Below are 26,035 nucleotides of genomic sequence, written 5' to 3' on the forward strand. Positions count from 1 at the left end.
GTTGTTGCGGGCTGGCTCCCTCTCACTGCTTTCTGGACTCATCATTTTATCTTTCCTAAAATTCAGTATTGATCAAGTCACTCATCTCCAATAAACTCTTTGGCACTTCCCTTTTATAAAATACAGATTCTTCGGTCTGGCATTCCAGGGACACCTCTGTAATCTGACCTAAACCCACCTGCCCGCTTCACTTGCCATTTACCCTTCCTAAATCTCAGTTTGCACCCAATGATCCAGTCACCAAGGCTCCCTCTGCTCCCTGCACAGGTAAGCTCTCCAGCTCAGCACTTTAGTTTGCTACCCTTAGGCTTGGGATTTTTTTTTTTTTTTTTTTTTTTTTTAAATATGGAGCCTGTCGCCCAGGGTGGAGTGCCATGGTGCCATCTTGTCCCACTGCAACCTTCGCCTCCTGGGTTCAAGCAATTCTCCTGCCTCAGCCTCCCAAGTAGCTGGGATTACAGGCATGCACCACCAAGCCTGGCTAACTTTTGTATTTTTTAGTAGACAGACAGGGTTTCGCCGTGTTGGCCAGGCTGGTCTCCAACTGCTGAGTTCAAATGATCAGCCCGCCCCGGCCTCTCAAAGTGCTGGGATTACAGGCGTGAGCCATTCGCATCTGGTTTTCCTTATTGAAAAATATTTCCCATTCAATTTAAAAGCCATCTTCCTGAAGCCTTCCCTAACCTTTATATTCTGAATTTTTCTGCACTCCTCAAGAGTCATTATCCTTGGAATGAACACCATCCCTATGGCTTTTCACTATTTTCAGGGCTACCTCTCCTAGAAGACTGTAAGCTCCTTGAGGACAGACTCCAGGTTTCTCGCACTTAGCCCAGTATCTGGCACAGAGTAGGTGCTCAGTAAATGTTTGTGAAGTAGCCCATAGACTCCCTTGTGCGGTCTGCAGGACACGCTGCTCTTCTGGGAGCACCAGCACAGTCTCTAAATGCTGCCATAGCGATATGTATCAACCGCTCAAGCAGCCCTTGCCTTCTTGCGCTCCTCTTCTCATCCAGATGTTTATTTTGCCAGTGCCCACGCCCAGGCAAGAAGAGGACCTGAGGGCTCCTCTGAATGTGTTTGTTTCAAACACACCTTCAGCTTTGGGGCTGCAGTTTTCTTCAGACCAGCTCGGCAGGCTGGAGGGAGCTTTCCCCCGAGGCTGGGATCCCATAGGCACCCTGTACCCTGCCCCCACTGGACGCGCCAGCCTCATAAAAAAAACTCCCTGTCTCCTTCCCCCCACCCTTTCTGATCGCGCAGCAATTATTCTGTCCATTCCCGTGAAAAAGAAGACAAAAGTTACTTTGGCGCCCCCTCTCCCACACCTGATAGGATTCAGGGACTCTCTGGCGCTTCCAGAGCCTGTGTTAGGGACAGAATCCGTGAGGGAGACGGCGCTCTAACTGCGCTTCTGGTGAGGATCGGAATTTTGCTCGGTCCCTTGCAATGTTTCCCTGGGAAGGTTCGTACATTCGTGACCGTCCCTGGCAGCTGCCCAGCCCGGGACTTGGCGCTTCACTCGCCATTGGCCAGTCCTCGGCGTGACGCGAAGAGGGGCGGGGCCTCATCAGCTGTTTGCGGGATGCCCCGAGCGGGCGTATTTTGGAAACAATACCGCACGGTGCGGAGTGGCCTCCTCCCGCCCCGGCCCGCGTCCGCTGCCGCCGCCGCCCTTTGCCTGCGCCTCCCGCCTCCCGCCGCAGCCCGGTGAGAGCCCGGGTGGCGGCCGGGGGGCCGGGCGGAGTTGGATCGCAGCTCCTTGGGGAAGTAGGGAGAGGAGTCGCGCTGCGCATAGGGGCCCTGGAAGGGTTTGGGCTGCGGACGTCTGGGGTGACCATGAAGAACTGGGGCCCTGGGGTGAGGGACCGAGGTGCAGAACCCACAGCTGGGTGTGCCGCTCCAAGAGGGAACTTGGGGCTAGCATTTGGGACTCGAAGGAGTTGGGTCCAGGTGGGCGGAGGAACCTGGGTGCACTGCTGAGCAGACCTGGGTGCCCGAGAGCGGCCCAGCCTCTGGGTCTGACTTTGGGGTAGGACAGGAGTTGTGGGGCATCTTGCCTTTCTGCGGAGTCTGAAGGCTCCTCTCCTTAACAGCTGGGCTTTTTCCCTCCTTCCCAATCGAGTCTGGGCATCAAGCCCCCGAGTGCTCGTCACGCTGGACCCTGGCGCGGAGCCCTGGCATCACGACTCGGAGGCCGAGACCCTCTCCTGGAGTCACCCAGGTCTGGGTGGGTGGGTGGGTGGCTGTGTGTGTGTGTGTGTAAGCTCGGGCTGTTTGGCTACTGCATTCTCCTAAGAGGAGGAGGAGTCTAAGTTCAGCATCCCTCTTCGATCCCTTAGGGGCTGGGATGGCTACAGCGGGTCTTTAGTTCCTTTGCTAGGAGTAAAGCATTCCCTGGCACTGTTCTCAGGAAGTGCCCTCCTCCCCCTACTCTTGATATCACCTCTTAAGCTCAGGAGAAAAGGGAGGAAAGGATTTCTTCACCTTTTCTTAGTTTACCCTTGACCTTGCCAAGCACCACTCCAGAGGTGTCCACCTACAGGCAAGCTACCGGCAGTTTGTGGAGAGTGAAGGGGTCCCTGGGGCTTGCAGAGCCACGCCTTCTGGCTGCACTTACCCCACTGTCCAGTCTGTGCAAGCCTTGAACTTTGGGGCTTTGCTGGGAGGGGGAGGGGAAGGTGATAGGCTTCAAAGGAAAAACCAAGACAATGACTTGTGCTTGTGATTGGCTTTGAGGGCCCCTTCTAAGAAGAGATTGGAGGGCTGGAGGGGAGCCCCTGCCAGGTGACTGGCAGGACAGCACTTGGTCCTTTCATCAGGAAATGCTGTTTCCTGTCGCTAATAAGCTGGAGTGCACCCCCCCACACACACACCACTTGGGAAACACTGTCCAAAGAACACCACATGGCTGCTTGCCATCCTAGCAGGCATATCCTCACTCTCCAGGGATGATGGTAGAGACAGGACCATAGACAGCTCAGGGACTGGGATGGGATGGGATGAAGCCGGGCCCGGAGCAAGCATCTCACAGAGAGCCTGCATTTGGCAAAGGCAGGGTTCTGAATTGAACTGAAATTGTTTTAGCAACTTCATCAACTTACAGACCTTTTGGCTTGTTATTCAAAGGGAAGAGACTGGGGAACAGAACACCCAGGAATCTCTAATTGAGTCTGACAAAGATGAAATTCATCTCTTTTTATCCTTAGCTGTTCAGGTGGTTGCTGCTTCTGACTGCTGCAGGGATCTTAAGGGGTTCCTGGTGTGTGCAGGGAGCTAGGTTGGAAGCTTAAGATGCTGGGTAGCTCCAAGCTCAGACTTCCAAGAGCCATCAGGTGGAGTAAGAGGTACTTCTTTATTACCAAGAAACTCTCATCAATAACCTGAGTAGTAGAGACAGTGAGGTCACAGGGAGAGGGGTGAATTTCACTTCCTTCTGTAAGACCAATTACGCCAATCTCAGGTCTCAGGTTCTGAGCTGGCAGGAGTGGGAGGCTGTGGAGACAAGGATTTGAAGTCTTGGAGACTAGTGAGGAGACTTAGCTGGGAGAGGCTGGACCTACCTTCCAGGCCAAGCTTTGGTGGGCAGATAGCTCAACTCTGCTCAAAGAGAGGCGAGACGGCACCTGCGATGACTAACTTGGGTTTTTATCCCTTCTCCCAGGACATACTCTTACCACACTGCAGAGCCTGTTTGTTGTGTTGTGCAAGCAAGGGGTGGAGATTAGAGTAGATGGGCAGCAGGGCGGGGCTTAGGGGTTTGGAGGGAACCTGATTGCCCTAGGACTGCGGGCTTTTGTTTCTGCTGCTGAGTCTGGAGCTAAGCTCAGACTGAGATAAGAGTTTCCTTGGGGCAATGACTTTGTGTGTGTTTGTATGTGTGTGTGTGTGTTGTGAGCATTGTATATATAGCCAGTCACAGCACCCTTGACAGCAACTTACAGAGGCTAGTCTTGTTTATATTTTCCCAGGTACCCTGCATGCCTATAGCTGTTGATTGTACTCCTGTTATTGCTCACAACCCCGAGTCAAACTTTGTGACTGGCCTAGGTCAGAAACAGGATCAGGAAAAACAGTGGTTCCAGGCGGGACCAAGGAAGAGGTGTGGAGGGCCCCTGAACACTGAGGCAGTTCAAATTTTGGGAGTGGGTGTCACCCTTGGCAGTGCTTTATTACTAGGATTGTGTGTCATCAGTATGTGGCCCGGTCCCCTCAAATAAGAAGGGGGAACAGAGAAGAAAGAAGGGAAGGGGAGTCCTTATATGTGTGGCCCTGGTGGGGCAGCATCCCAGATGTCTGCGTTGCCCTCTTACAGGGGAGATGGAGCCATCTCAGTGTGTGGAGGAGCTGGAGGATGATGTGTTCCAGCCAGAGGATGGGGAGCCAGGGACCCAACCCGGGAGCTTGCTCTCTGCTGACCTATTTGCCCAGAGCCTACTGGACTGCCCCCTCAGTCGGCTTCAGCTCTTCCCTCTCACCCACTGCTGTGGCCCTGGCCTTCGACCCACCAGCCAGGAAGACAAGGCTACCCAGACCCTCAGCCCAGCCTCCCCCAGCCAAGGTGTCATGCTGCCTTGTGGGGTGACTGAGGAACCCCAGCGACTCTTTTACGGTGAGTGCTGTCAGCCTCAAGACTCCTTCCATAGAAATTGGGGGAAAAGAGGAGACTTTCCCTCCCCAAACCTGCCCTTTGCTGCTTCCTTCCCCAAAGTGGTCAGTGGGGCTGTGGATTCCTTGACTTCCACCTGCTTCCTCTCGGCTTGTTATTGCTCCTCACCTGTGCGCCTCAGGACCCCAAAGGGCAAACTGCCCTGCCCTTCTTTCTGCTCCATAGTCCCCTCCTGGAGGGATCCTTGAGTCCATAGTATCTCCATTTACATCCTGTGCCCCTTGAGTGGCCCGGCCTTTAGTGTCCCAGCAGTGATTTGCCTTCTGTAAAGTGGCTCCTGTTGCCCTGGAGAAGGCTGGGGGATCTGTGACTGGCTGTTGACAATGAAGGGAAAAACCCAACCGGTTCTGGGAGGGTGGGTTCCCGAAGGCAGAAGGTGGCCCCAGTTGTCACTTGGGACTTTCTGTATGTGGTAGGGGAACTGGAGAAAGAGGTTGGCCTGCTTGGGCCCAGTGCCAAGAGAGGGGATGCTTTCAAGGCTAAATCAGACAAGACCTCTTCATTTGTGGGCTTAAATAGTTTGTTTTATGAGAAATAGGCCCTCCTCTGGCAAAACGGCAGGATCAGACAGTCTGTTTTCTTCTAGTGGCACTGCAGCTTATGGAGGGAGGGTAAAGGCTAGGAGGGTGGCTTGCTGTGTCTGACGAGCAGATTGAGGAGACACTGTATTTACTCCCAGAGGGAACTGCCTCTCAGGGCAGCTCTGGCAAAGCAGTTTGGCGGGAGTATGAGAAGCTGGATAAGGCGGGCAGGCGGGGAAGAGGGAAAGGAGCGCGGAGGCCGGCGGACTGGCGCCCCTAGCGCTGGCTCTAACGCGTGCACTCGGTAAGTGTGGAGCGCTGGTCTAGAGGTCTTGCCTGGGGCTGTCTCCAGAGAGGAACTTGGCAGCTCTGTGCATCTCAGTTTTCTCTCCCTTGTTTTTATGCTGCTGCCCAGGAGCTTCGAGAGACCAGCCTTCCTCTACTGCACTAAAAACGTGAAGTCACTTTTTTTTTCTGCCCCTTACTTTGCTCAACTCAGAAACTCTGGAGAGCTACCTCCAGTGCTTTTCCAGAGAAGAACTTCAACCTGTTACTACATGAATGATCAACTGTGGTCAAGCATAGCTTGATAAGTGAGGATGGAAGGTTGGCACGTTCGCCTGCACACGTTACCACCCTGCCCTTTGTCACTGCACTGTCAGTGAATGGAGAACTGGAGGGAAGGCTCGGGCCACTCTCCCTGTTCTCCGTTCTTTTCTGCAACCTTTATGCACTTGGGCAGCAGCCTGTCCAAGCTTGGCAGAGTGCCCTGATACAGGCATGCTGGTTCCTATCCATTCTCATAGGAGGATTTACTCTCAGCCTCAATCTTGGCCAGGTCGGGCAGGTGTGGGGAGGCGGGAGCAGTTGTGGAGAATGCTGAGATGTGGCTCCTCTATCTTTGCAGGCAATGCTGGCTACCGGCTTCCTCTCCCTGCCAGTTTCCCGGCAGTCTTGCCCCTTGGGGAGCAGCCCCCCGAAGGGCAGTGGCAACATCGAGCAGAGGTACAGATTGCCCGAAAGCTTCAGTGCATTGCAGACCAGTTCCACCGGCTTCATGTGCAGCAAGTAGGCATGGGGGTTTGAGGGAGGAGGGTTGGGTCTGTGGGGCTTGGGGGCCAGGGCCTGCCTCTCTCCTCTTGTCAGCAACTCTGTCTCTGCCAGACCGCAAGAATGTGGTCCCAGAGTTTTGGTTATTGCGGTTCCCATAGGCAGGAAAGGCCCAGCTGGATGAGCATCTTGCCCTCATCTCGGAGCTCTGCATTGGTTAACTGCCCACTCTCAACTCATGTTCCATAAGGGCCATCTTGGGAGAGGCTACAATCCCTCCCCTGGAATAGGGTGGTTTTCTGCAGCCCTGCTTGATAGCCTGTCTCTTCTTATGGTGGTGGCCGGGGGACTGCCCCTCACAGACCTAAAAGGAAGATTTTTAGGGTGCTGCAGTGACACTGGGCAGTTGGGGGTGCCTGGCTAAGGTACAGTGGGAAACGGGTAACCAGGCCAAGGGATGGGGCCTGAGTGGGGGAAAGTGGTGGAACCGGTTGAAACCTGACACTTTCCAGCTGGGGAGGCCGCTCCTCACTGTCTGTGTCTGGGAACCAGGGTCTGGGACTCGAGAGAATGTACCTCCGAGAGGCTCCCCAGACCGGCGGCCAGCCGGGCGCTTGGCCGGGTGCTTGGCCGGCAGCCTGGCACCAGCCCCGCCAGGGTGGAGCATCGCGTGTCAGCCGAGCATGTGGCAGAGTCCATCAACAAAGGCGGCGGCTGGCAGGCTCGTGCTGGAAGAGCCCTCTGTGCCACGGACTGGAGGCTGCCCTGTTCCAGCAGCCGCTGTCTGGGCTGGGCCCCCAGGCACTTAACCCTTCCTCTCCAGGCTGGCTTTCTGGATGGCTGCCAAGGCAGGGAGAGGAGCCTGAGGCTGCATCCGTGTCACCTGGAAGCGAACACATTCTGTACTTCTGGGACTGTGTCCCTGGCCCTGCTGGCTCTGTATGTGTGTATGTGTGTCTGTCAATAAATCAAGGGAATAAATAGCTTGATCATGACTGGGCAGACTCCAGGGTTAGATGGGTAACTTCAGGTGGCCAGAGGAGAGCTATTGATAATAAGTAGGTTGACTTAAGGGTCAAACCATTGCCAGTGGCAGGGGAAGAGGAATTGACCTTGGATTTCCTAAGAAAAGGCCATTGCTGGTTAGATATTGTTAATGCCCTCTGCCAAGGAATTCTGAGGACAGTTTGGGGCTAGACCCGGTCCTGGTAAGTCCTCCTAGTCTCTTAGTGATCAGGAAGGGAGGGTGGCCTTATGTTTAGATAATAGACTAAGCTCCAGTTCTTACTCCCTCCTTTGATTATTTGGTGGAAACTTGGCTTAGAGTTTCCCCTTCAATCCATGTGTGGACTCACTCTGATTCTTGTTTTCAGTTTCTTGGCCTCCTTCCTGCCCATTCACTCCACCCTGGTTATACAGGCCTATGGCTGAGCGCAGCTCACAGCTTCCAGTCCCGGTACTGGAGAGGATTGGAGGACACAGTGGCTGTGGCTCTCCTAGACTCAGCTAGAGGCCTATGTGGAAGGCAGCTTGCTTCATTTGCAGTTATCTGATCTCTCTCACCAGTTATTCCCCAGAACCTTCCCCTAGCCACTGGTGAGCCCCTATAGGCTTGGGAATAGGCTGGGAGCCCTCCCTGGCACAGGACTAGGATATAGTCTTCCTGGGAGCCCTCCTAACTTGGTCCTGAACAGAAGGAGGAGGAGGCCCTTATCCCAAGGTCTGGCCCTGCATTTTTTTTTTTTGAGGCAGAGTTTCACTCTTTCGCCAAGGCTGGAGTGAAGTGCCATGATCTTGGTTCATTGCAACCTCTGCCTTCCAGTTCAAGCAATTTTTCTGCCTCAGCCTCCCAAGTAGCTGGGATTATAGGTGCCCACCACCACGCCCAGATAATTTTTGTATTTTTAGTGGAGGTGGGTTCACCATGTCGGCCAGGCTGGTCTCGAACTCCTGACGTCAGGTGATCCACTCACCTCGGCCTCCCAAAGTGCTGGGACTACAGGCTTGAGCCACTGCGCCTGGCTTGGCCCTGCTTTTGGCTGGTTGCCATCACTTCTCCCAGTTCAGAGCTGCCTCTTTGATGGCACAAGTCAGTTTTAGACAAGGTGTTATGCTTTTAGCTAGAGCCACTCAAGCTGGGGAGAAGGAAAACTGGAGGAGAGCTGCTTGAGAGTCTCCTCTGTCTTGCACCTGACTCCACATTGGCTCCCAAGTTCCCTGCACCCCTCCCCTCCTGCCAGTTACCAACGACGTCACTTCTTACTTGCAAGAGTAGGAGGCTGGCCAGTGAGCCCTTTCTAGTGCAAAGAGCCGATTTTTCCCAAATTTTCCAGTACAACGTGCCAGGCTTTTTATCTTCTCCTCGGACAGTTCTCCCCAGAGTCGGCTTGCTTTTAACCCCTTCCTCCCCATTGACCCTGCTTATAGATCTTGAAACTCATCCTGCAGGAAGGGCTAGGGGTGACAGTTTCAGGCAGGTGGAGCACTAGTACGCCCGGAATGTTTCAGCAGCTGGTTTTAAGAAGTGAGTCATTTTCTGAACTTGATTCTTATATAAACTACAGTCTAATAGTTCAGATCTAGAAAGTACTGTTGTCACTCCTCAATTCTTATCCTTTATCTTCTTTCACTATTCCCTTCCCTCATTTTTGCAGGCAGAGAAACTGAGGCAGTGGGAAGGAGGTTGTTTAGGATTTAGTTTCTAGGCTTTTGGTTCAGAGTCAGAAAACTTAGATTTGAAGAATACCAGCTCTGCCACCTACTCACTTTCAGAAGTCACTTGACTTCACTGAGCCTATTTCCTCTTCTATGAATTAGCGCTAATACCACAGGATTTCACTGTGATAAAGTGAGAAAATACCTATGAGGGTTCAGGGCATGGAGTAGATGTTCTTTAATGCCTGTTTCCTTCTGTGTGTTTATGATGCTGATCACCCCCCACACGTCTTCTTGTTGGTTCTCAATTCATTTCCTACTCTACCTGGCAGGCGGCACTCTGAGCACAGCTTCCTCCCCTGAACTTCCCTCCTCCTGCCTGCTTGAGAGGAATCAGTGTCCAGACTGTTCAATTGTGGACCTTGGCTTCATTGATTTCTCCTCGGGGAATGATGCCATTCTCCATCATTGCGGGCTGGATTTAGAGAGCCAAGAGAGGCAACCCAAGAGGCAGGATGGGACTTGAGGAGGCCTGACTGCCTCCTTTCCCTACATAGGGGATAGTGTCCTGGGGCCAGACAGTGGCCACTGGTCCCTAGTCCTGTGGAGAGTGTGAGCTCCCCCTTATTGTCCCTGGTTACAGACCTGAGTTATTCTTTTTTGCACCAGGGTGACCTTCTCCCTTGAAGGTATGGCACTGAGGGGGGTGCGTGATGATGGGGTCGAATGGAATTATGGCCAATTGAGTGTATCAACCTGGCTCCAGATGCAACAGGTTCCAAGTTTCCCTGGGTGTCATTTTATGCAGGCCGTATGTGCTTTTAGCACATTTCCTGAGGGCATTGCTAGGTGGAGGACTAGCCTGGTTACCCAAGTGATCAGTTCAGGGCGGCTCTTCCAGACCCAAAGGCAAAAAAGCAGAGGCAGAAGATCAGAGTCAGCGGGGTGCTCCGCCTCAGCTCTTGGTGTCTCCAAAGCAGCAAGAGAGTTGGAGGCAGAGTGAGTGGAGGTAAAAGCCTTTCTGAGCCTCACCACACATCCCACCTTCCTTTGGCTGGGTCAGGAGTAAAGGTTTCCCTGTTTGTCCTCTGAGCTGAGGAACTGTGGCAGGGACTGCTGATAGTCACTTGTCTTGAGGGTGGTGCTGTGGTGCCTCTGTGTCCAGCTTCTGCGTGGAAGAGCGCATTGCAGAGGTGCTTCCTCCCTGAGCCCCTGGGCTGCCCTGGCCGGAAGGTCAGAGCCCCAGCTTTCCTGTTCTTGTGCTATGGCTTCCCTCAACATGAGCCTAAGGAGGGGTGGGAAGTGGTGTCCCCTCCCCTTGGGAGAGTCTTTTGTCTCAATGGCCCATCCTGAGATTTGTGGGGGTATTTCTAGGCAATGTTAAGAATCCTCAAAAACAGTAGCTACTTTAGACAGTCGAATGTGTAAAGCTACCGGAGGGTTGGAATTCTTCATGTTGGAAATGGCTTTTCACTTGGACCAGGAGTGGCTCCATTCAGAAAAGCTGGGTTTGGAAATTCTCTGAATAGTAATTAGACTCTCTGGAAAATGAAATCTGAGAAAACTGTCAGCCACTCTGCTGAAACATCTTTAGCTATAATATCACAACAAGGATCCTAGACCTGTAGGCAGATGTGTGTAGAATCCCAGCTCTTCAGGATTTCACTTGTACCTGACTTTGTAGTTTGGGGAGCTCTTTTGGAAGTTGTGCTCGAGTTGGTGTTTGCATGGTTTATTAACTAGCGGCTTCTCTGCCTAGCAGACTGGATCCTTTGTTCAGGGAGCTCCTGTCTGCTTCCTGACACTTTGGGATTCTCTTGTTGGTGAGTGGTTTTCTGGAACTCAAACTGGCTAACTAGGTTGCTCAGGGTCTAGAGCGGGCAGCCCTGGGCAGGGGCCCCAGAGGTTTGCTATAGAGTGAGAAGGGTCCCTAGGAAGCCAGCCCCTGTCCCAGGAGTGGGAGGCCCACCTAGGACAGTGCCAGGGGAAGAGTGAGGCTGGGGGAGGGACTGCGGAGAGCCAGAGTTCGTGAGAGCCAGCGCCGGGGCTGGGGGCCCTGTGTTTGCTCTGTGGCTGGCTCTGTTTATATCGCTCGCTATATTTAGCTTCTGAGTCATCAGCGTGGCAGACTAGAGGCTGAGTTCCCCACACACTGCACCTGACTGCTCTCTCTTCCAGGAGAAGGGCCTTGTAGTTCCGGAGAGTTCATTCCCTCCCCACCAAGGCAGGCCATGGGATGGAAATGGGCTTTTTTTTTTTGGAAAGAGGGTGATGGGAGGAGGGGACTAAGGGAGACACAAAGAAAGAAGATTAAAGAAAAATGTCTGGTTTGCCTTTTGATCGATGTCTGGCAGCCAAGAGGCCATGTTCCATGACCAGAGCACAATCAGTCCGTGTGTGAAGGGGAGGGTTCCAACTTTCCTCCTTGCCTAGTTCGCCTTGACCTGACCCTGGACAGGACATGAACAGTTGGCTGAAAAGACCCCAAGTTGAGAGTCAGAATCTGGGGTTCCTTCTGCATAGCATAATATACACAATAGGCCTGTCCCCCCCAAATCCCCTCCTTCTCCCTTCTTTAACCAGGGCACACACTGTCATGCTCTTTTGAGCTCTTAAGATGTTGCCCAGTAGTTTGATGGAGCTGTTTTTAGCTGGAGGGAAACTGAGTAAGGGTCTCAGTAGTTCCTCCCTCCAGGCTGTAGAGGTGCAAAACAAGGGTCTGGGGACATGGATGGTGCAGCACAGCTCTGTTCCTGACCCACACCCTTCAACCCCAGTGGCTGGAGCCAGTGTCTTCCAGTCGTGTTAGAGGAAGCCTTGCCATCTTCCACTGAGAGTTGGCTGGCTCCAGACTGCTCACTCTTCCTTAGAGAAGCCATGGGCGTGGTCATGGTGGCTTCAATGTCCTGTTAACACTGCTGGCTGGGCTGAGGAAGCTCTTGGCAAGGAGTCTTTTTTTCCTTTTCCGTTTTGCCACGTTGCTCGTTCCTTGGGCCTCTGGGTCAGAAGCAGTCTGAGGCAGTGGGCCCACTGGGTCCAAGGGTTGCCTTGTGGGTTTCAGAATCCTTGGCTCAGCCTGGCAGCCTAGAATCCTGAGCCCCATGGCCTGTGGCTGCTGTGGCCAGTCTCATAGAGGAGAGTCAGGGATCTTCCTGGGACTTTATGAGTCTTCTGGGAAGACGGTGCTCCCCAGGCAGACCCTGTTGCAGGGCATGTTGAGAAAAGTGTTCTGCAAAGCCAGTGGGTCCTAGGTTTTGCTCCCCAGGGAAGGATGAGCCTGCTCATTGCTTCCCCCAGGCCCAGTGCTCTGTGTATATATTTCTCATGTAATCACCACAGCAACCTTGTACTTTTAGATTCCATTGTCCCTTTGTTATAGGAAACTGAGGCTTGGAGAATTGAAGTAACACGCCCAAGTCACACTATAATTTGCTGACCTAGGTGTGGTACAGATTTGATGGATTCTGGAACCATGATCCAATCGCCCTACACCTGCTGCCCAGCAATCACATTCTAGAAAACCAGAATACAAGGGAGCACACATTTGCTGCCCCAACCCACTCTGCCTCATGTGATACTTAGCTCTGTGTCCTTGCTGTTCTCTCCATTATATTATAAAACATTTGAGAACAAAGTTTATATTTTACTCATCTTTGTATCCACATAACTCTTAGCTCAGTTGGGTGCTTGGTAACTTGATAAAAACATGCTGATTTCAACAGAAAACATCTTCCTAGCTTCTTTCAAGTGGAATTTTCCAAAAGTCTCTCTTATCTCAGTGTTCCTGTTCTCAACTGCAAGGCTCTTTCCTTCAGCCTTGGCCTGAGTAGGTTTAGAGAATGACAGGGAAAAAGGAAGAGGTAAGAAACTTCACATCATGGAGTGTGTGCCATCCCGGAGAGTACAGATGATCCTGCATTTTGAAGAAATTGAGGGTGGTTTCAGATCATGGTCTGAAGGTGTAATTTCAGACCCGTTTTAGCTTTATTTCGGTTTGATCTTCAGTTAGTTCTGCCTCTGAAAGGTTTATTTTTTTTCTGGTCCACAGCTTGCTTACTAAATAGTTAATGATCTGGAAACAATGTCCTTAAACATACTAGGGGAGCAGATCAGTGGTGATTTGCTTTGAAAAGGTAATACTATTTTCATAACGTGAATAAACACACTGTAAAATTTTGGTGAAGGAACTTAGCTTTGGAGTCAGGAGTCGGGGCCTCAAATAACACCCCTCCCAACTAACTTGGGATGACTTTTCTGAGCCATTGTTTCCGTTGCTGTAAAATGGGATCGATAATACCTGCTCTTCCTATTGTGAGGGTCACATGAGAAGAGAGGAAAGAGCTCTGTTCTAAATCTGAGATATTATAAGTTGCTCTCTGTTTGGTAAATTTGCATTTTGTGAGTTAGGTTCTGTTAGAGCTGCACACAGCTTGGCTTTGCTTCTTCCTCTGATTCTTTGGGGTGAATTAGCTCTAGCCAGAGCATCTGGAACACTGGTGACACACAAAGCCCCCAGAGGGTGTGAATTGGATCTGAAAGGGGGAAAGGCAGAGGGAGATTCTTATCCAGGGAGCATAGGGAACACGCTTTGTGCTAAGGGCAGAGGCTGTGTGGGATGAAACAGAGTTTGATTTATATAATCCAACCTTGTCAGACACCACAGCCAGCTCTTTAGAAAAATAAAAAAAAGGAGGTCTTTTACTAGTTGGGCCTCTCCCCAGGCGAGAGGCTGATACTATCACGTAAAGTACATCTTTAGACCTGGCCAGACATCAGTTGTTCCTGGCCTCAGACAAGTGGGTTATCTTTCAGGGCTGACTCCTCTGTAGTCCAGTGTGCACTTGTTGAGTGCCTACTGTGTGCCTTCCGTGTTCCCCATTACACAGGATGAGCAACTGGGCGTTCAGGCATAGGGCATTGCACATGGTGAGGATTGAAACATTTGTCAGCGACTGCCTTCATCCCCTGACCATGGCAAGAAAGTGAGGCTGAGCTAAGGAAGCCACCCAGGCCTCTGATGCTTGCTTGTGTTCTCTTCTTTACCATGTTAGGGTGCCTTCCTTGGGGGAATTCACCTCTATTCTTTCCCTCCATGCCTTGGCTCTGCCTTCTTTTGTGATGGAGTCTTGCTGTGTTGCCCAGGCTGGAGTGCAGTGGCATAATCTCAGTTGACTGCAACTTCTGCCTCCCGGGTTCAAGCGATTCTCCTGCCTCAGCCTCCTGAGTAGCTGGGACTATAGGCAAGTGCCACCATGCCCAGCTAATTTTTGTATTATTAGTAGAGACGGGGTTTCAACATATTGGGTAGGCTGCTCTTGAACACCTGACCTCACGATCTGCTCACCTCGGCCTCCCAAAGTGCTGGGATTACAGGTGTGAGCCACCACGCCCAGCTGGCCTGCCTTCTAAACCATGAGAATCTGAGGGCTCTAGGGTGATCTTCCCCTCCCTTGTATCCCAGCCCTTACCCTTGGGTCACCCTGTGTATTCTGGGAACACTCATTCTGTGAGGGTTGCCCTAGCTGAGTCTAGGAGAGCAGGCCTTGTTCTGGGGGTCTGCCCTTTTTGAGCTCAGACTGTGCACTGGGTGCTGTGCCATGTGCCCGTGGGTCAGAGGCCAAGCGCATTCATTCCTGTTTCCCCTTCCTTCTCCCCTTCTCCCTACCCTCTTGTGGAAGGACCCACGTTCCCTGGTGTTTTGGTGTCTTTGTGTTCTTCATCCTGTTTGGTGAAGGCTGACTTCTTCCTCCTCACTTTCTCCCACTAGCCTCCCTTCAAGTCCTTTTTCTTTCCTTTTTAGTCAGGTCCTTTTATTAAACTTTTAGGAAATGTTTTATTATTGTTGTTTGTAATCAGGACATCCTTTGATTTTCTCGATTTCCTCATGGAAAAGGGTCTTGTGGGGGCTGCCCTGAGGCAGGAGAAGGCCAAAGGGAGCCTGTGTGGTACCTTCTTGTAGCCAGAGAGGGCTCTTGGGCCCACGGGTGGTTCCCAGGCCCTACACCTAGCTGACAGGATTCAGTTGTTGGAGCTCTGAGTTGTCAGCCTGAAGGCAGTTGTGGATGGCAGACTCCTTAGGTGTGGAGAGCACCTCCGTGGTTTCCAGAAGAACTGCCTGGGCTGCATTAACCTCTAGCTTGGCCACTGGGGTAAAACTACTTTGGAGGAAAGAGACGGACAGTGACTGAAGAAAACACCAACTCACGAAGTGTTTTCTTCTAGGCTGTAGGATCGTGAGTAATCTTATCTCTGCCTCTGTAATGTCTTGTATCTCTACAATTAACGTATTGCTTTTATGATTAAAATATAAAATACACAAGAAATGGTTTCTGTTCTCTAAATGTCACCCAGAGAGCTTGTGCAATATATGGATTCCTGGTACCCTTCTTTGAAATCCTGATCCTGTGGGTCTGGGAGAGACCTGGAGACTCTGTACTTACAACAGCATGTCAGCTGGCTTAGTGACACAGTTGGGTTTCAAAACCATTGATCTAGTACAATACCTGCACTTTCCTTATAAGCCAAGAGAGAACTCATGAGCAGGTTGGGGGAAGATTCAACCCTAAAGCCGGGTCCTCTGATTCCTGGTCCCTGGGGATCCATGCACCATAGAGCCTTCCTTACCAATTCATGAGCCTTAAGGACTGTCACACGCAGAGGCATGGAAACTAGATCGTTCCCAAGGGCCGGCCCATGTACCCTGCTTCCTGCACCTAGGCCTGCCTGGGTCCCCTGCAAAACTTCAGCCTTCCTGTCTGAAAGGACTCTGGCCCACAGCTGCTTCTGGGTCCCCCAACACTCCCAGATGATGGAAGTCTGTGCCTTGTTTTCAGAGATCTCAAGCAGCAGGTGGCCTCCATTAGTGGAATTTGGGAGAAACTGAGGCATACAGAGGTGGAATTGGCCCTGGCCCCAAATCGCAGCATTCTCATCTGCTTTCCTTGGCCACTGAGTTGTTCTGAGATGTTTTAGTGAAGGGAAGGTTAGAGGGTCTGCTTTGGTATAAAGGCAGGCAGTGGCACTGTCAGCACAGTGATCATTGGAAGGGACTTTGCTCTAGGGCCAGATGGTCTAGGTTCAGTTCAGTCCCTGTCATTTCTACTAGCTATGTATGTGATAACTGGGCATGAAAATTGTGCCTCAGAATCACCTGGCCAATCTTCAGATGCTGGGTCTATGTTTCTTTTTTTTGTTTTTGTTTTTTGAGTTTGAGTCTCGCTCTGTGGCCCAGGCTGGAGTGCAGTGGTGCAATCTTGGCTTACTGCAACCTCGGTCTCCCAAGTAGCTGGGATTACAGGCGCCCACCACCACACCCAGCTAATTTTTGTATTTTTAGTAGAGACAGGGTTTCACCATGTTGGCCAGGCTGGTCTCGAACTCCTGACCTTGTGATCCACCCACCTCAGCCTCCCAAAGTGCTGGGATTACAGCGGGTCTGCGTTTCTAGGCAGCTCTCCGATGATGTTGAGGCTGCTAGTCCATGGACCACACTTTGAGAAGCAAGGATGCAGAACACTCAGAACAGAGCCTGGCACCTCCCCACCCCCCACTGCTGCCCCACCCCATGTCACTATTATGTTGATGATTGTTCTTGCCACCAGTCTTCTCAGACAAGCACCTGAGGAGATCTGGAATTCCAGCAGACTGGCCTCTCCAGGGATGAGGCTACTTCTGGATTCTCCTCCTATTCCACAGCATGACCTCTGCACCTGTCCCAAGCAGCAGCTGGGGAGGAGAGGGGAGGAGAAGGGGTCTTCTGCCCAGCTGCCGCAGGCCTGAGGCTTCAATTCGGGTTTGCAGCTGAGTCCATTTTCACGCTGTTTTACTCTAACCAGATTTTGTTAAGCCGGCTGTGTTTCCTCTTTTTACTCATCTTTGTTTACAAAACACGAGGAAGCCATCCATCTCCCCAGCCGTGGCTGCCAGGCCTCTTCTGTGGCACGCCCGATTTCCCTTCCCCTCCGAGCAGGAGCTGTGCCTCCAGCTTGCCAGGTTGTTTTCCAGGCTCTTCCACTGGGGAAGGAGGAATGCTGTTGCCATGGATGGGGGCATTCTGTGTTCACCTGGGTTGTCAGGCCCCAAGTCCAGCTCCCTGGATGCCTCTCTTCTCTTTGTGGCCTAGGGCAGCATGAAGGGAAAGCCAGCAACCTGCATGCTGCCCAGAAAGGTCAGGGAGGCTGGATGGAACCTGGAAGCTCTGGAAGTCCAGGAAACCTGGGCCCCCTTTCCAGCTATGCCACTGGCTTCCTCTCTTCTCTTTGCATCTGACCAGAAGGAGTTGCCTGGTGGGGCTGGTGCTGTGATTAAAGACAGTTTAAGAGAGGGCTCCAGCTCCCCCGACACCTCATGTAAACTTGCTTGCTGATGGGGTCACTGAAGTAATCCAAGTCCAGCCTGTGCTGGCTCCTTTCTGCACACTAGGTTTTTATTCCCCTGTCCACTGAGAACCCTGTGGAGAGGCCCCCGCCCAGTCCTCCTGCCCTGGCAGACAAAGAGAGAACAAAGACCGCCTCTTCCAGCACCCCCCAGCTCCCCCCAGGCCTCTCCTGGGAAATGGTGCCTGTGTGGGCAGGGCACCAGCCCCAATCTGGTGAGCCACTGACCCCTGAACTTCGCCCCTAGCTTTCCAGTCTGACAGTAGGACCTGGGATAACCTCCAGAGCGTAGTATATATTCTTTGTTTTTGTTTTGTTTTCAAGTATGTTCTTGCTTAACGTTTAATTGGCTCCAGTCAGTAGGAGAGCGCTCCAAGAGGGATTATTTATGGCTTACTGTCAAGAGCATCTATAAAAAGGGCAGCACCGAGCTGGAGTTGCTGGGGAGGGAGAGCAGGCGGGCGCACAAGAGCGTGTGTGCGCGCGCGCGCGTGTGTGTGTGTATGTGTGTGTGTGTGTTAGAGTGTGTGTGTGTGCGTGTTTGCACTGGATGAAATCAGATTTTTGCTGCCTCAGCAGTGTGGTTTAAATTGAAGATTAACCCTTTGACCTTCACAGTGTCAAATCACTTGCAGATGGAGGCCCCCCCTTTCCCCTTGTTCTCTATGTTACTTTGGAGTCGGGGGGAGAGAGGGGGGCACTTCTCTTTCTGAAGCCAGTTCGTTGTTCCTGCAGCTGAGGTTGGAAGGGCTTGGGAGCCAATCTGATTAAAAGCAGCACTTGGCTAAACTCTGGAAAATCCTGCAAGCAGGGGGAAAGCTTAATCCTCTTGCGCATAGTGCATATAGAGCTGAGTCTTTTCTTTTTAATGTTAAAACTGCAATTGTTTTTGGAGAACTCAACTATCTCCTCCACATGGCAGCTTCTCTTCCCCGCCCCCCCTTCCCGTGAGCTGTACTGAGAGGATTAAAGTGCCAGCCCTGAGACTTGGAGCTCTGAACTTCCGTTGGAAATGAGAGGGAGTCGTCTGAGGTTGTGTTCGGGAGTTATGTTGGTCTTTTTTTTTCTCCCTTCAGCACCAGCAGAACCGAAATCGCATGTGGTGGCAGGTCCTCCTCTTCCTGCACAACCTGGCTTTGAATGGAGAAGAGAACAGGAATGGGGCAGGCCCGAGGTGAGGCTGGGCTGCCCTCTTCACATGGGGCACCAGGAACACCGTCTGGAATAGGAAGGACATCGGGCAAGACTGACACTGTCTTGTGAACTTGTTTTTTGGTTATTTTGTGTTTTTATTTTTTAAATTTCTCTCTGTGTGTACATACAACATACCCAAGTGGGATCTTCTTTCTCTGTCAGGCCCTTGACTGGGAATGGGGGCCTTTGTCAAACACTGTTGAAGGAGAGGCTGATGTGTCTGTGACGGTCGGAATTCCCAAGGGCTCTGACAAGTAGATTCTTCGTAGATTCTTCGACCGAAGAATCTACCAGTTGTCGAAGATGACCCATTAGTGATGTTCTCTGGGGAGTGGACTGTGGTTTTTCCAGAGGAACTCAGTTAAGAAATTGAGTGGATCAGAATCCTAGTTCCACCAAACCCACAGGCCTTCCACTGTGGATGGGGCCACGATCCTGATGGTTATACCACTTTAACCCACCGTGGCCTCGGCCAGGGGCTTTCCAGTTGAGGATGGCAGCTTCCCTAGGCCAGCCGGCCAGCTCCACATCTGTCTGGGTTCTCACTTGCCCCAGCCAGTGCCTGCCCCAAGGGCTCAAGGATTCCTTCCTGGCTCCTGTCACTTCCAGCAGACCTCAGGGAGGGTTGGGTTTCTCTAAGGACCCCTCAAACATGTCGCAAAATGAACCAAACTTTTGGCTAGGCCTCAAATGTGACTTAGTCCCACTTGGAGGCCCCGGAATTAGTCCTGAGGTGCAAAGCCACTGCCACTACTGGCAGCCTGGGACCAGCTGGGTGTCAGCCATGGACGAGCCGAACAGCCAGTGAGTGTGCTGCCAGCAGCATGTGCCTCTGTGAGCTCTTCTTTCAAAAGACCCTGCCGACAGATCACATTCCACCCCCAGTATCAGCATGGGCATCATCCAGGGGCAGGTTTGCAGTGGGGCTGGAAAATGTGGTGGCCACCCCACCATAAGAGTCAGCACTAGAGGACCCCAGACCCCTTGGTTTCCTTGGAAACAACATACCTCTTCCCCCTCATCCCCATTCCTTTTTCACACCTAGTGGGATACAGAAGAAGCCAAGACAGTGGCTTTGCCAGCTGAAAAGTGACTTTTAGAGTAACAGATAAATGATTAGAGTGGGGAACCGTCAAAGCTGGGTGCACACTTCCTGTCTTCTTCCAGCTTCCAGCCAGGCCAGAAGGGCATGCTCTGGAACCCAGCAGGATCACGGCTGCCTCTGCACGTCTTCCCTTCCCTCCCTGCTGCGGTGCTCATGGAGAGGATCTAAAGCATCTGGTGTGGCAGCTCCAATAGCAGACACAGGGAATCTGTTAACCAGACGCTAGCAAATTAATTATAACCTTTGCATATGTGAGAAAAGACAACATTGGTGCTAACAGTAAAGTAAGGCCCAAAGAAAAGGCGGCTTCCCTGGACAGAAGACTCCAGGGCCGCCCAAGGAAACTGGAGGAGTCCAGAGTAGACTCTGAAATCTGAACAAGCCCAACCTCTTCTAGTTCTGAAGAGAGGAGGTCTTCAGTACTATTGAAGGAGACGTTGATCTTCCAGATGTACAGTTGTGCAGGTTGTTCACTGTGCAAGGGCACCTGCAGAGAGCTAATGAAGGCTGGAATTCAGCCTGCATTCTGCTCACCAAGCTTTGTGCCCTGGTGTGGGGCTAATTCTCCAGAGAAGAAGGGGTGCCTTACCTAATTTGCACAAAGGTGCTGTATGGGCTCACAGCACCCTGGAGGAGAAGGGCCTCAAACTGTGCGTGTAACCCTTTGTTCTGTTCTGCTCAGATATTTTGAAGATATTACCTCTTCTTGGTCAGAATTCTGTTCTCAGGGTGTGTACCATGATTTGTCTGCTAAGAAGACGGGTTCCTGCTACGCAGAGAAGGAGCCAGGGACCAGCATGAAGACTGGCTCTGGGACACACTGACCATTGTGAAATTCAGCCTTCCCTGTGGGTCTCCCTCCCATTTCATGATGTGTATGGGACATATGCTGATCTCCTTTCCCTGGATCAAGGTGGTGACAGGCAGGCTGCTGCTGTATGCTTCAGCGGCACCCACCAAAACACCGGGATTATTTACACCAGCCACTGGTCACCCCTCTTGGCAGACTCTCCACCTGAGCTTGGTGAGAGAGAAAATGATTTAAATCTTGGTGCTGAGGCAAGGCCATCAGCTTCAGAGACCTTGCTGGGCCCAGGCTGGATGCCCTGTGGCCTGAAGTTGGAGCCCAGACATTGACAAACCCACCTGAACATCAAGCCTGGGCAGGTGGAAGGTGGTCTGACTGCACTGTCTCCATCTTATGCAAAGTCAGGAACTCATTGTCTTAAGTGAGCCAGGGCAAAATTTACACCCCTCATGTTTCCCTCTCCTTCCTCCTCCCCTAAAAAACCCAGGAGGTAGCTGGCAGAGTAGCTGTCAGGAAGGAGAAAAGTTCTTTCTGGCTGGCTGTCTTTAATTGGCTTAGTGATCTAGATTGGCCCCTTCCTCCTCTGCCTGGTGAGTTGGCCTAAACATTCCTCAAGTCTAGCCTCAGGAGACCTGCCCCTCCCCCTGGCCTCCACCCGCTCAGACTCCATCCCCCACCCCCAGGAGCCTGGCTGTCTCTAGTGAGGGGTGGAGAATCAGATTTAGAGGGAGGGAGAGTCTGACCTGGGTCCTGACCTGTAACCAACTGAAGACGGTAGAGCCTTTGTGGCTTGCTGAGGGTGGGGGTTGGGAGAGAGACTGGAAACCTTCCTCTGGAAGAAATGCCTGGGAGGATGGGAAGCCTGATATTCAGGGTCAAAACAGTTCTAATTCAGAACCCCAAGCAGGGGTTTCTAGAAGTTGGTCGACAGATCTGGTGGAGGGAACTCCCCAGGCCAGACGTCAGGCTCCCGCAGTGAGGGTGGAGGACTCAGCCTGACCTCTGCCTGGCCTCTTTCAAAGTCTGGGCCAGTGGAGGGCTGCCCCTGCTCCCCCCACCAGGCAGCCTTCTCTTGCTCAATCCGAGGTGGAAAAAGATCACCTCCCAGTGACCTCCCAAGCCCCTGGGGGAGTAAGTCTATGTCCAAAGCTATGTGGCAGGCTTGTTTCAAGGGCCCAGAGGGACCCAGCTGACCTGTCTCACTGCCCCTGGCAGCCTAGCCCTATGCAGGAGGCTCTCACCTGGGACAGTCCAGTCAGGGCCTCCCAGGAAGAGTGCTATGGAGACACTGTGACTGTCCTGGGCAGCAAGGAGCATGCTACCCCCCTGAGCACTTGGCTTTTGGAGGGACTTGGGCAGGTGAGGTAGGGAGAAGGGAAGTGGCAGATGCAGGAAGACTTTGGCCACCATGGCTCTTGACGGTTTCTGCAAATCAGTGCTGGTCTGGACTGGAGACAGCTCTGTGTGAAGGTGAGGACTCTTGGAAGTGGGCCATACTGGCCTGATACCCTAGCAGGAAGGGGCTCACCTGTCACCTTTAGGCAGACTGAGGGCTGGTAGGGACTTTGAGTCTTGAGGGAATAGCGGAGAAAGCTGAACTCATAGGTGCCCAGCCAGCCTCCCAGCTGAAGGTGCTCAGAACCCTGTGTGGGCTCCCAGCCCTGCACTGCCCCTCTCTCTGCAGGTGGCCAGCGCCCCTCCCTGCTCTGGGTGCATTGCCCAGCCTTCCACCCCATCCCTGGATCCACAGGGGCTGTCGGGGGGGAAACCCAGTCAGAATGTAGCAGTTCATACATCCCCAGGGCAGCTGCCCTGGGGTCTGGGCACTCTGCCTCTGGGAGAGAGGAAGAAGAAAGGGGCCCCATTTTTTTTAAAACTGTACAGAGCCTTTGGCTTTATGTCTTTATGTTCTTCACATGCATATGTGTGTATATCTTCCCCCATCAATTGGTACAATTTTTAATAAAATCATTTAAAGCAAATCTGGTCTTTTATTCTTCAAGGTGTGGTAAAAATGCAGGGAGATTAGTTAGGAATTGAAAGTCTTCTGGCTTTCTCAGCTGCCAGCCTGAGTGACCCCAAAGACTCTCAGCTTTTGTCATGACTTCCTTTCCCCTCCTAGAAAAGAAGGGAAAGAGAAGAGTGATTCTGACCACACAGTAGGCAGCACAGCAGAGGCCCTGTGATGGGGGAAAGATGCAGGCTTTGGACCTGGTTCCCGCCTCCTCCCGCTGAATGAGCCTGGGCAAGTTATGTAACCTCTCTGAGCCTTCAGTTCTTCCACGTGTGAAATGTAACTGTTCCTGCCCTGCAGGATTCAAGGGAATGTGTCAAAAGGGCCTGCCTGCCGCTGGGTCTCAGTGATGGAAAGGACCTCAGCAGCCCCTCCTGCACACACTCCCCCACCCCTCCCTTCTGTCAGGGTTGCCCCTCAGGAGGCAAGTTAGTTGTAGGGGGACTTCCTGGCTTGCATTTCTTTGTGGATTAACAATGTGTCTGATTAAAAGTGGTGATTTAAAGCTCTTGACAGAGTTCTGAAAATCCTTGGGAAAAACTGCTCCTGATCCTATCAGCAGTAAGTTGTGAACTGAGGGGCCAACCCGCCCTGCATCTGTGGGGCTCTCCTTGATTTAGGAAGTTGTCAGCTCTCAGATCTAGCCTTGGCCTCCAGTTCCTACCCTCGCAGAGGGCTGGAGCCTGATGTGACACTGGATCTTTTGTCCAGCCTCTCTGTCTTATGGGTGAGTAAACTGAGGCCCAGAAAGGGGGGTGTAATTTTTTATTTGGGCTCTTGAAATAGCTGAGTCAGTCTTGAGGGGGGCTCACTCCATCCATCTGTGTTTCCATTTGGGAATTGCACTCTCATGCCCAGATCTTCCAGTAAGCCAAAATTTATCTATTTTTAATGCCAAATAACTGCCTCTTCTCCTGTAAAGTATGGCACTTCCAACCACTCTATATTTGCACAGGGAGGTTTATTTTTACTGGAGTGTGGTATAAGTGGGGCCTGGTGCCATGTCCGGATGTTATTCTATGTTTCACTTGCTGGGTTGTAGTTGAGTCCATTAAGCAGTTCCTATGAGGTTCACAGGGGATTAGTAGGTGGCTGGTGATAGTGATGTCTTTCACGTCGTCTAGGCCTGCCTTGGGTAAGGCTGCACTTAGTTGCCCAGGCTGGAAATCTGAGAGCTTACTTTTGTTCCCCTGTTCCCTCCCTTCTCTCTCTGAGCCCTCCAGAGGAAGAACAGAGACTTTAAAGGCACAGCTGCCCAAGTTTGAATCCAGACTGTGCTGCTCACCAGCTACGTGGCATTAGCAGGCCGCATAATCTTTCTGTGTCTCAGTTTCCTCATCTATAAAATGAGATAGTAGTACCTCCCCATAAGGTTGTTATGAGAATTAAATGTATAAATATGTGTAAGGTGCTTAGAAGAGTGCTTGGTATGTATTAGTTTTCAGTTCATGTTAGCTATTAACCTTAATGATATTATTATTTGTAGGCAGTTGGTCAGTAAGCTCTGACCATTCTTACTTGGAAATATCTCTCGCAGCCCATCTTCCTTCTGTTTCTGCTGCACTGTGGTAATGTAAGTCCTTTTGCCTGAACGTCTGTGGAGCGTCAACTGTTCTCTCATGAGCCTTGCCCCTTCCACAGCAGGGTCTTCTGTGCTACCAGGGAAACTTCCTAAATGGCAGACTCAGTCCCATCGCCCCCCGACTGGAAAATTTGCCCTACTGGATCATTCCGTAGCCTGCCTCTCTAGATATCTCCTTTGTATTAGTATTCTGTACTTGTATTCTGCAAAACAGATTACCCCTACATTTAGCAGTTTAAACCAACAAAAACGGCAGGGCACTGTGGCTCATGCCTGTAATCCCAGCATTTTGGGAGGCCGAGGTGGGTGGATCACCGGAGGTCAGAGGTTTGAGAACAGACTGGCCAATATAGTGAAACCCCATTTCTACTAAAAATTTACAAAATTAGCTGGGTGTGGTGGCAGGCACCTGTAATCCCAGCTGTTCAGAAGGCTGAGGCAGGAGAATTGCTTGAACCTGGGAGGCGGAGCTTGCAGTGAGCCGAGATCATGCCATTGCACTCCAGCCCAGGCAACGGTGCAAGACTCTATCGCAAACAAAACAAAACAAAAAAACCATTTATTATGTCACATTTTCCGTGGGTCAGGAGTTTGGGAGTGGCAGCCCAAGGTGGCTTCGTAATGAGGTGCTGGTATTAAGGTGGAGATTCCTGAAGCTCCCATTTAATTTTCATGAAGTCCGCTGTAGGAGCTCAGCTGAGAGGTGGGGAGTGGGAGGAGCACACACAGTGATAGTTGATGTGTGGTGATGCAGTGCAGCAGGCGGGCAGGGACATGGGATCTGGAGGGAGAGTGAGGCGCGAGCACGCACAGCGGCCCTTCCTGGTCTCTTCTCACGGCAGCATCTCACCACACTGAAGATAAGTTTCCCTGGTCCAGTGCAGCCCTAAATGCCACCCATGTTTTCCTCTGCTGCTCAGCTGAGGCAACAGAACTCTTCCCCTGAAGGAAAAGCTGACTGGCTGGGATGTCCTGTGGAGTGATTGTGTCTGCTTGTTGTGCTTCCTAGGCATTTTAAAGGATTTTCAAGGGAAAGTTTCACTTTATGTGATTTGGCTTTACAGGAGGTCTTGGAACTAGTTAGTCCCTGTGTACAGTGAGACTCCTTTGGACCCCTAAACCCAACCCTGCTGTCCTTAATGCCCTGCTTCCTAGGAGATGCTCCTTTCCCCCTAACTGGGAAGGCTTAGTGTGGAGTTGGAATTGGAATTGTCCTAAAGGGAGGGTGAAAGTAACTGATGTAAGTGATGTCCTGTCTGGACACTGCTTTTGCTACCATTCACGTGTGCCCTGGCACCATGCTACTTTGCAGGAGGTGGGAGACCTTCGCCAACCCTGCCCCTGAGAAGATGAAGTCCACTGAATGAGTCACTGGCACTGACAGTCCCTCACCCAGAGCAAGGTGACACCCTAAGCCTAGTGCAAAGATTGGAAAGAAATAAGCTACATGGTCCCCACCCTCAAAATTATGCCCTACAAGAAATCCAGGTGGGGTGGAAAAGTGAAAAATACACCGAGTGGGGATTAAGGAGACTGGGTTTTCAGCTGACTATCATTAACCCACTGAATGACTTTGGGGAAGGATGTGACTTCACCTCACTGGACCTTGGGGTCCTTGGGGTCTTTATCTGTCAATGGGGCAGGTCCAGACTGCATCTCTGTGACCTGCCCAGCATTTTATTCAGCAGTTTTGTTTGTTTGTTTTTTGAGATGGAGTCTTGCTTTGTCACCTAGGCTGGAGGGCAGTGGCACAAACTCGGCTCACTGCGGCCTCTGCCTCCCGGGTTCAAGCAATTCTCTTGCCTCAACCTCCGAGTAGCTGGGATTATAGGCACCTGCCACCATGCCTGGCTAATTTTTTGTATTTTTAGTAGAGATGGGGTTTTACTATGTTGGTCAGGCTGGTCTCGAACTCCTGACCTTGGGTGATCCACCCACCTCAGCCTCCCAAAGTGCTGGGATTATGGGGGTGAGCCACTGCACGCGGCCTCGACAGTTTGTTGTTGTTGGTGGTGGTTTTTTTCTGGTCAGGTCTTAACTATTTTGGGATTCTGATGAATTA

The 26,035-nt window shown here is 51.7% G+C and overlaps 1 protein-coding gene across 3 annotated transcripts; it reads left to right on the forward strand.

Annotated features, from left to right (window-relative positions):
- Window positions 1–1,572: 1,572 nt before the first annotated feature.
- On the forward strand, window positions 1,573–22,359 carry BMF (Bcl2 modifying factor). 3 transcript variants are annotated; one of them, XM_009005574.5, is made up of 5 exons: window positions 1,573–1,710; window positions 2,097–2,224; window positions 4,316–4,612; window positions 6,098–6,258; window positions 18,347–22,359. In XM_009005574.5, the coding sequence occupies exons 1-5, from the start codon at window positions 1,586–1,588 to the stop codon at window positions 18,446–18,448; spliced, it is 813 nt and encodes a 270-aa protein (XP_009003822.3). In that variant the 5' UTR covers window positions 1,573–1,585; the 3' UTR covers window positions 18,449–22,359. The 3 variants fall into 3 exon arrangements, with proteins under 3 accessions (XP_009003822.3, XP_035115755.1, XP_017832418.1); XM_035259864.3 differs by having other exon boundaries at window positions 1,608–1,710; window positions 2,126–2,224; XM_017976929.4 differs by lacking the exon at window positions 2,097–2,224 and having other exon boundaries at window positions 1,608–1,710.
- Window positions 22,360–26,035: the final 3,676 nt, after the last annotated feature.

Source organism: Callithrix jacchus, chromosome 8 (assembly GCF_049354715.1).
Source record: "Callithrix jacchus isolate 240 chromosome 8, calJac240_pri, whole genome shotgun sequence".
Classification (NCBI taxonomy): domain Eukaryota; kingdom Metazoa; phylum Chordata; class Mammalia; order Primates; family Cebidae; genus Callithrix; species Callithrix jacchus.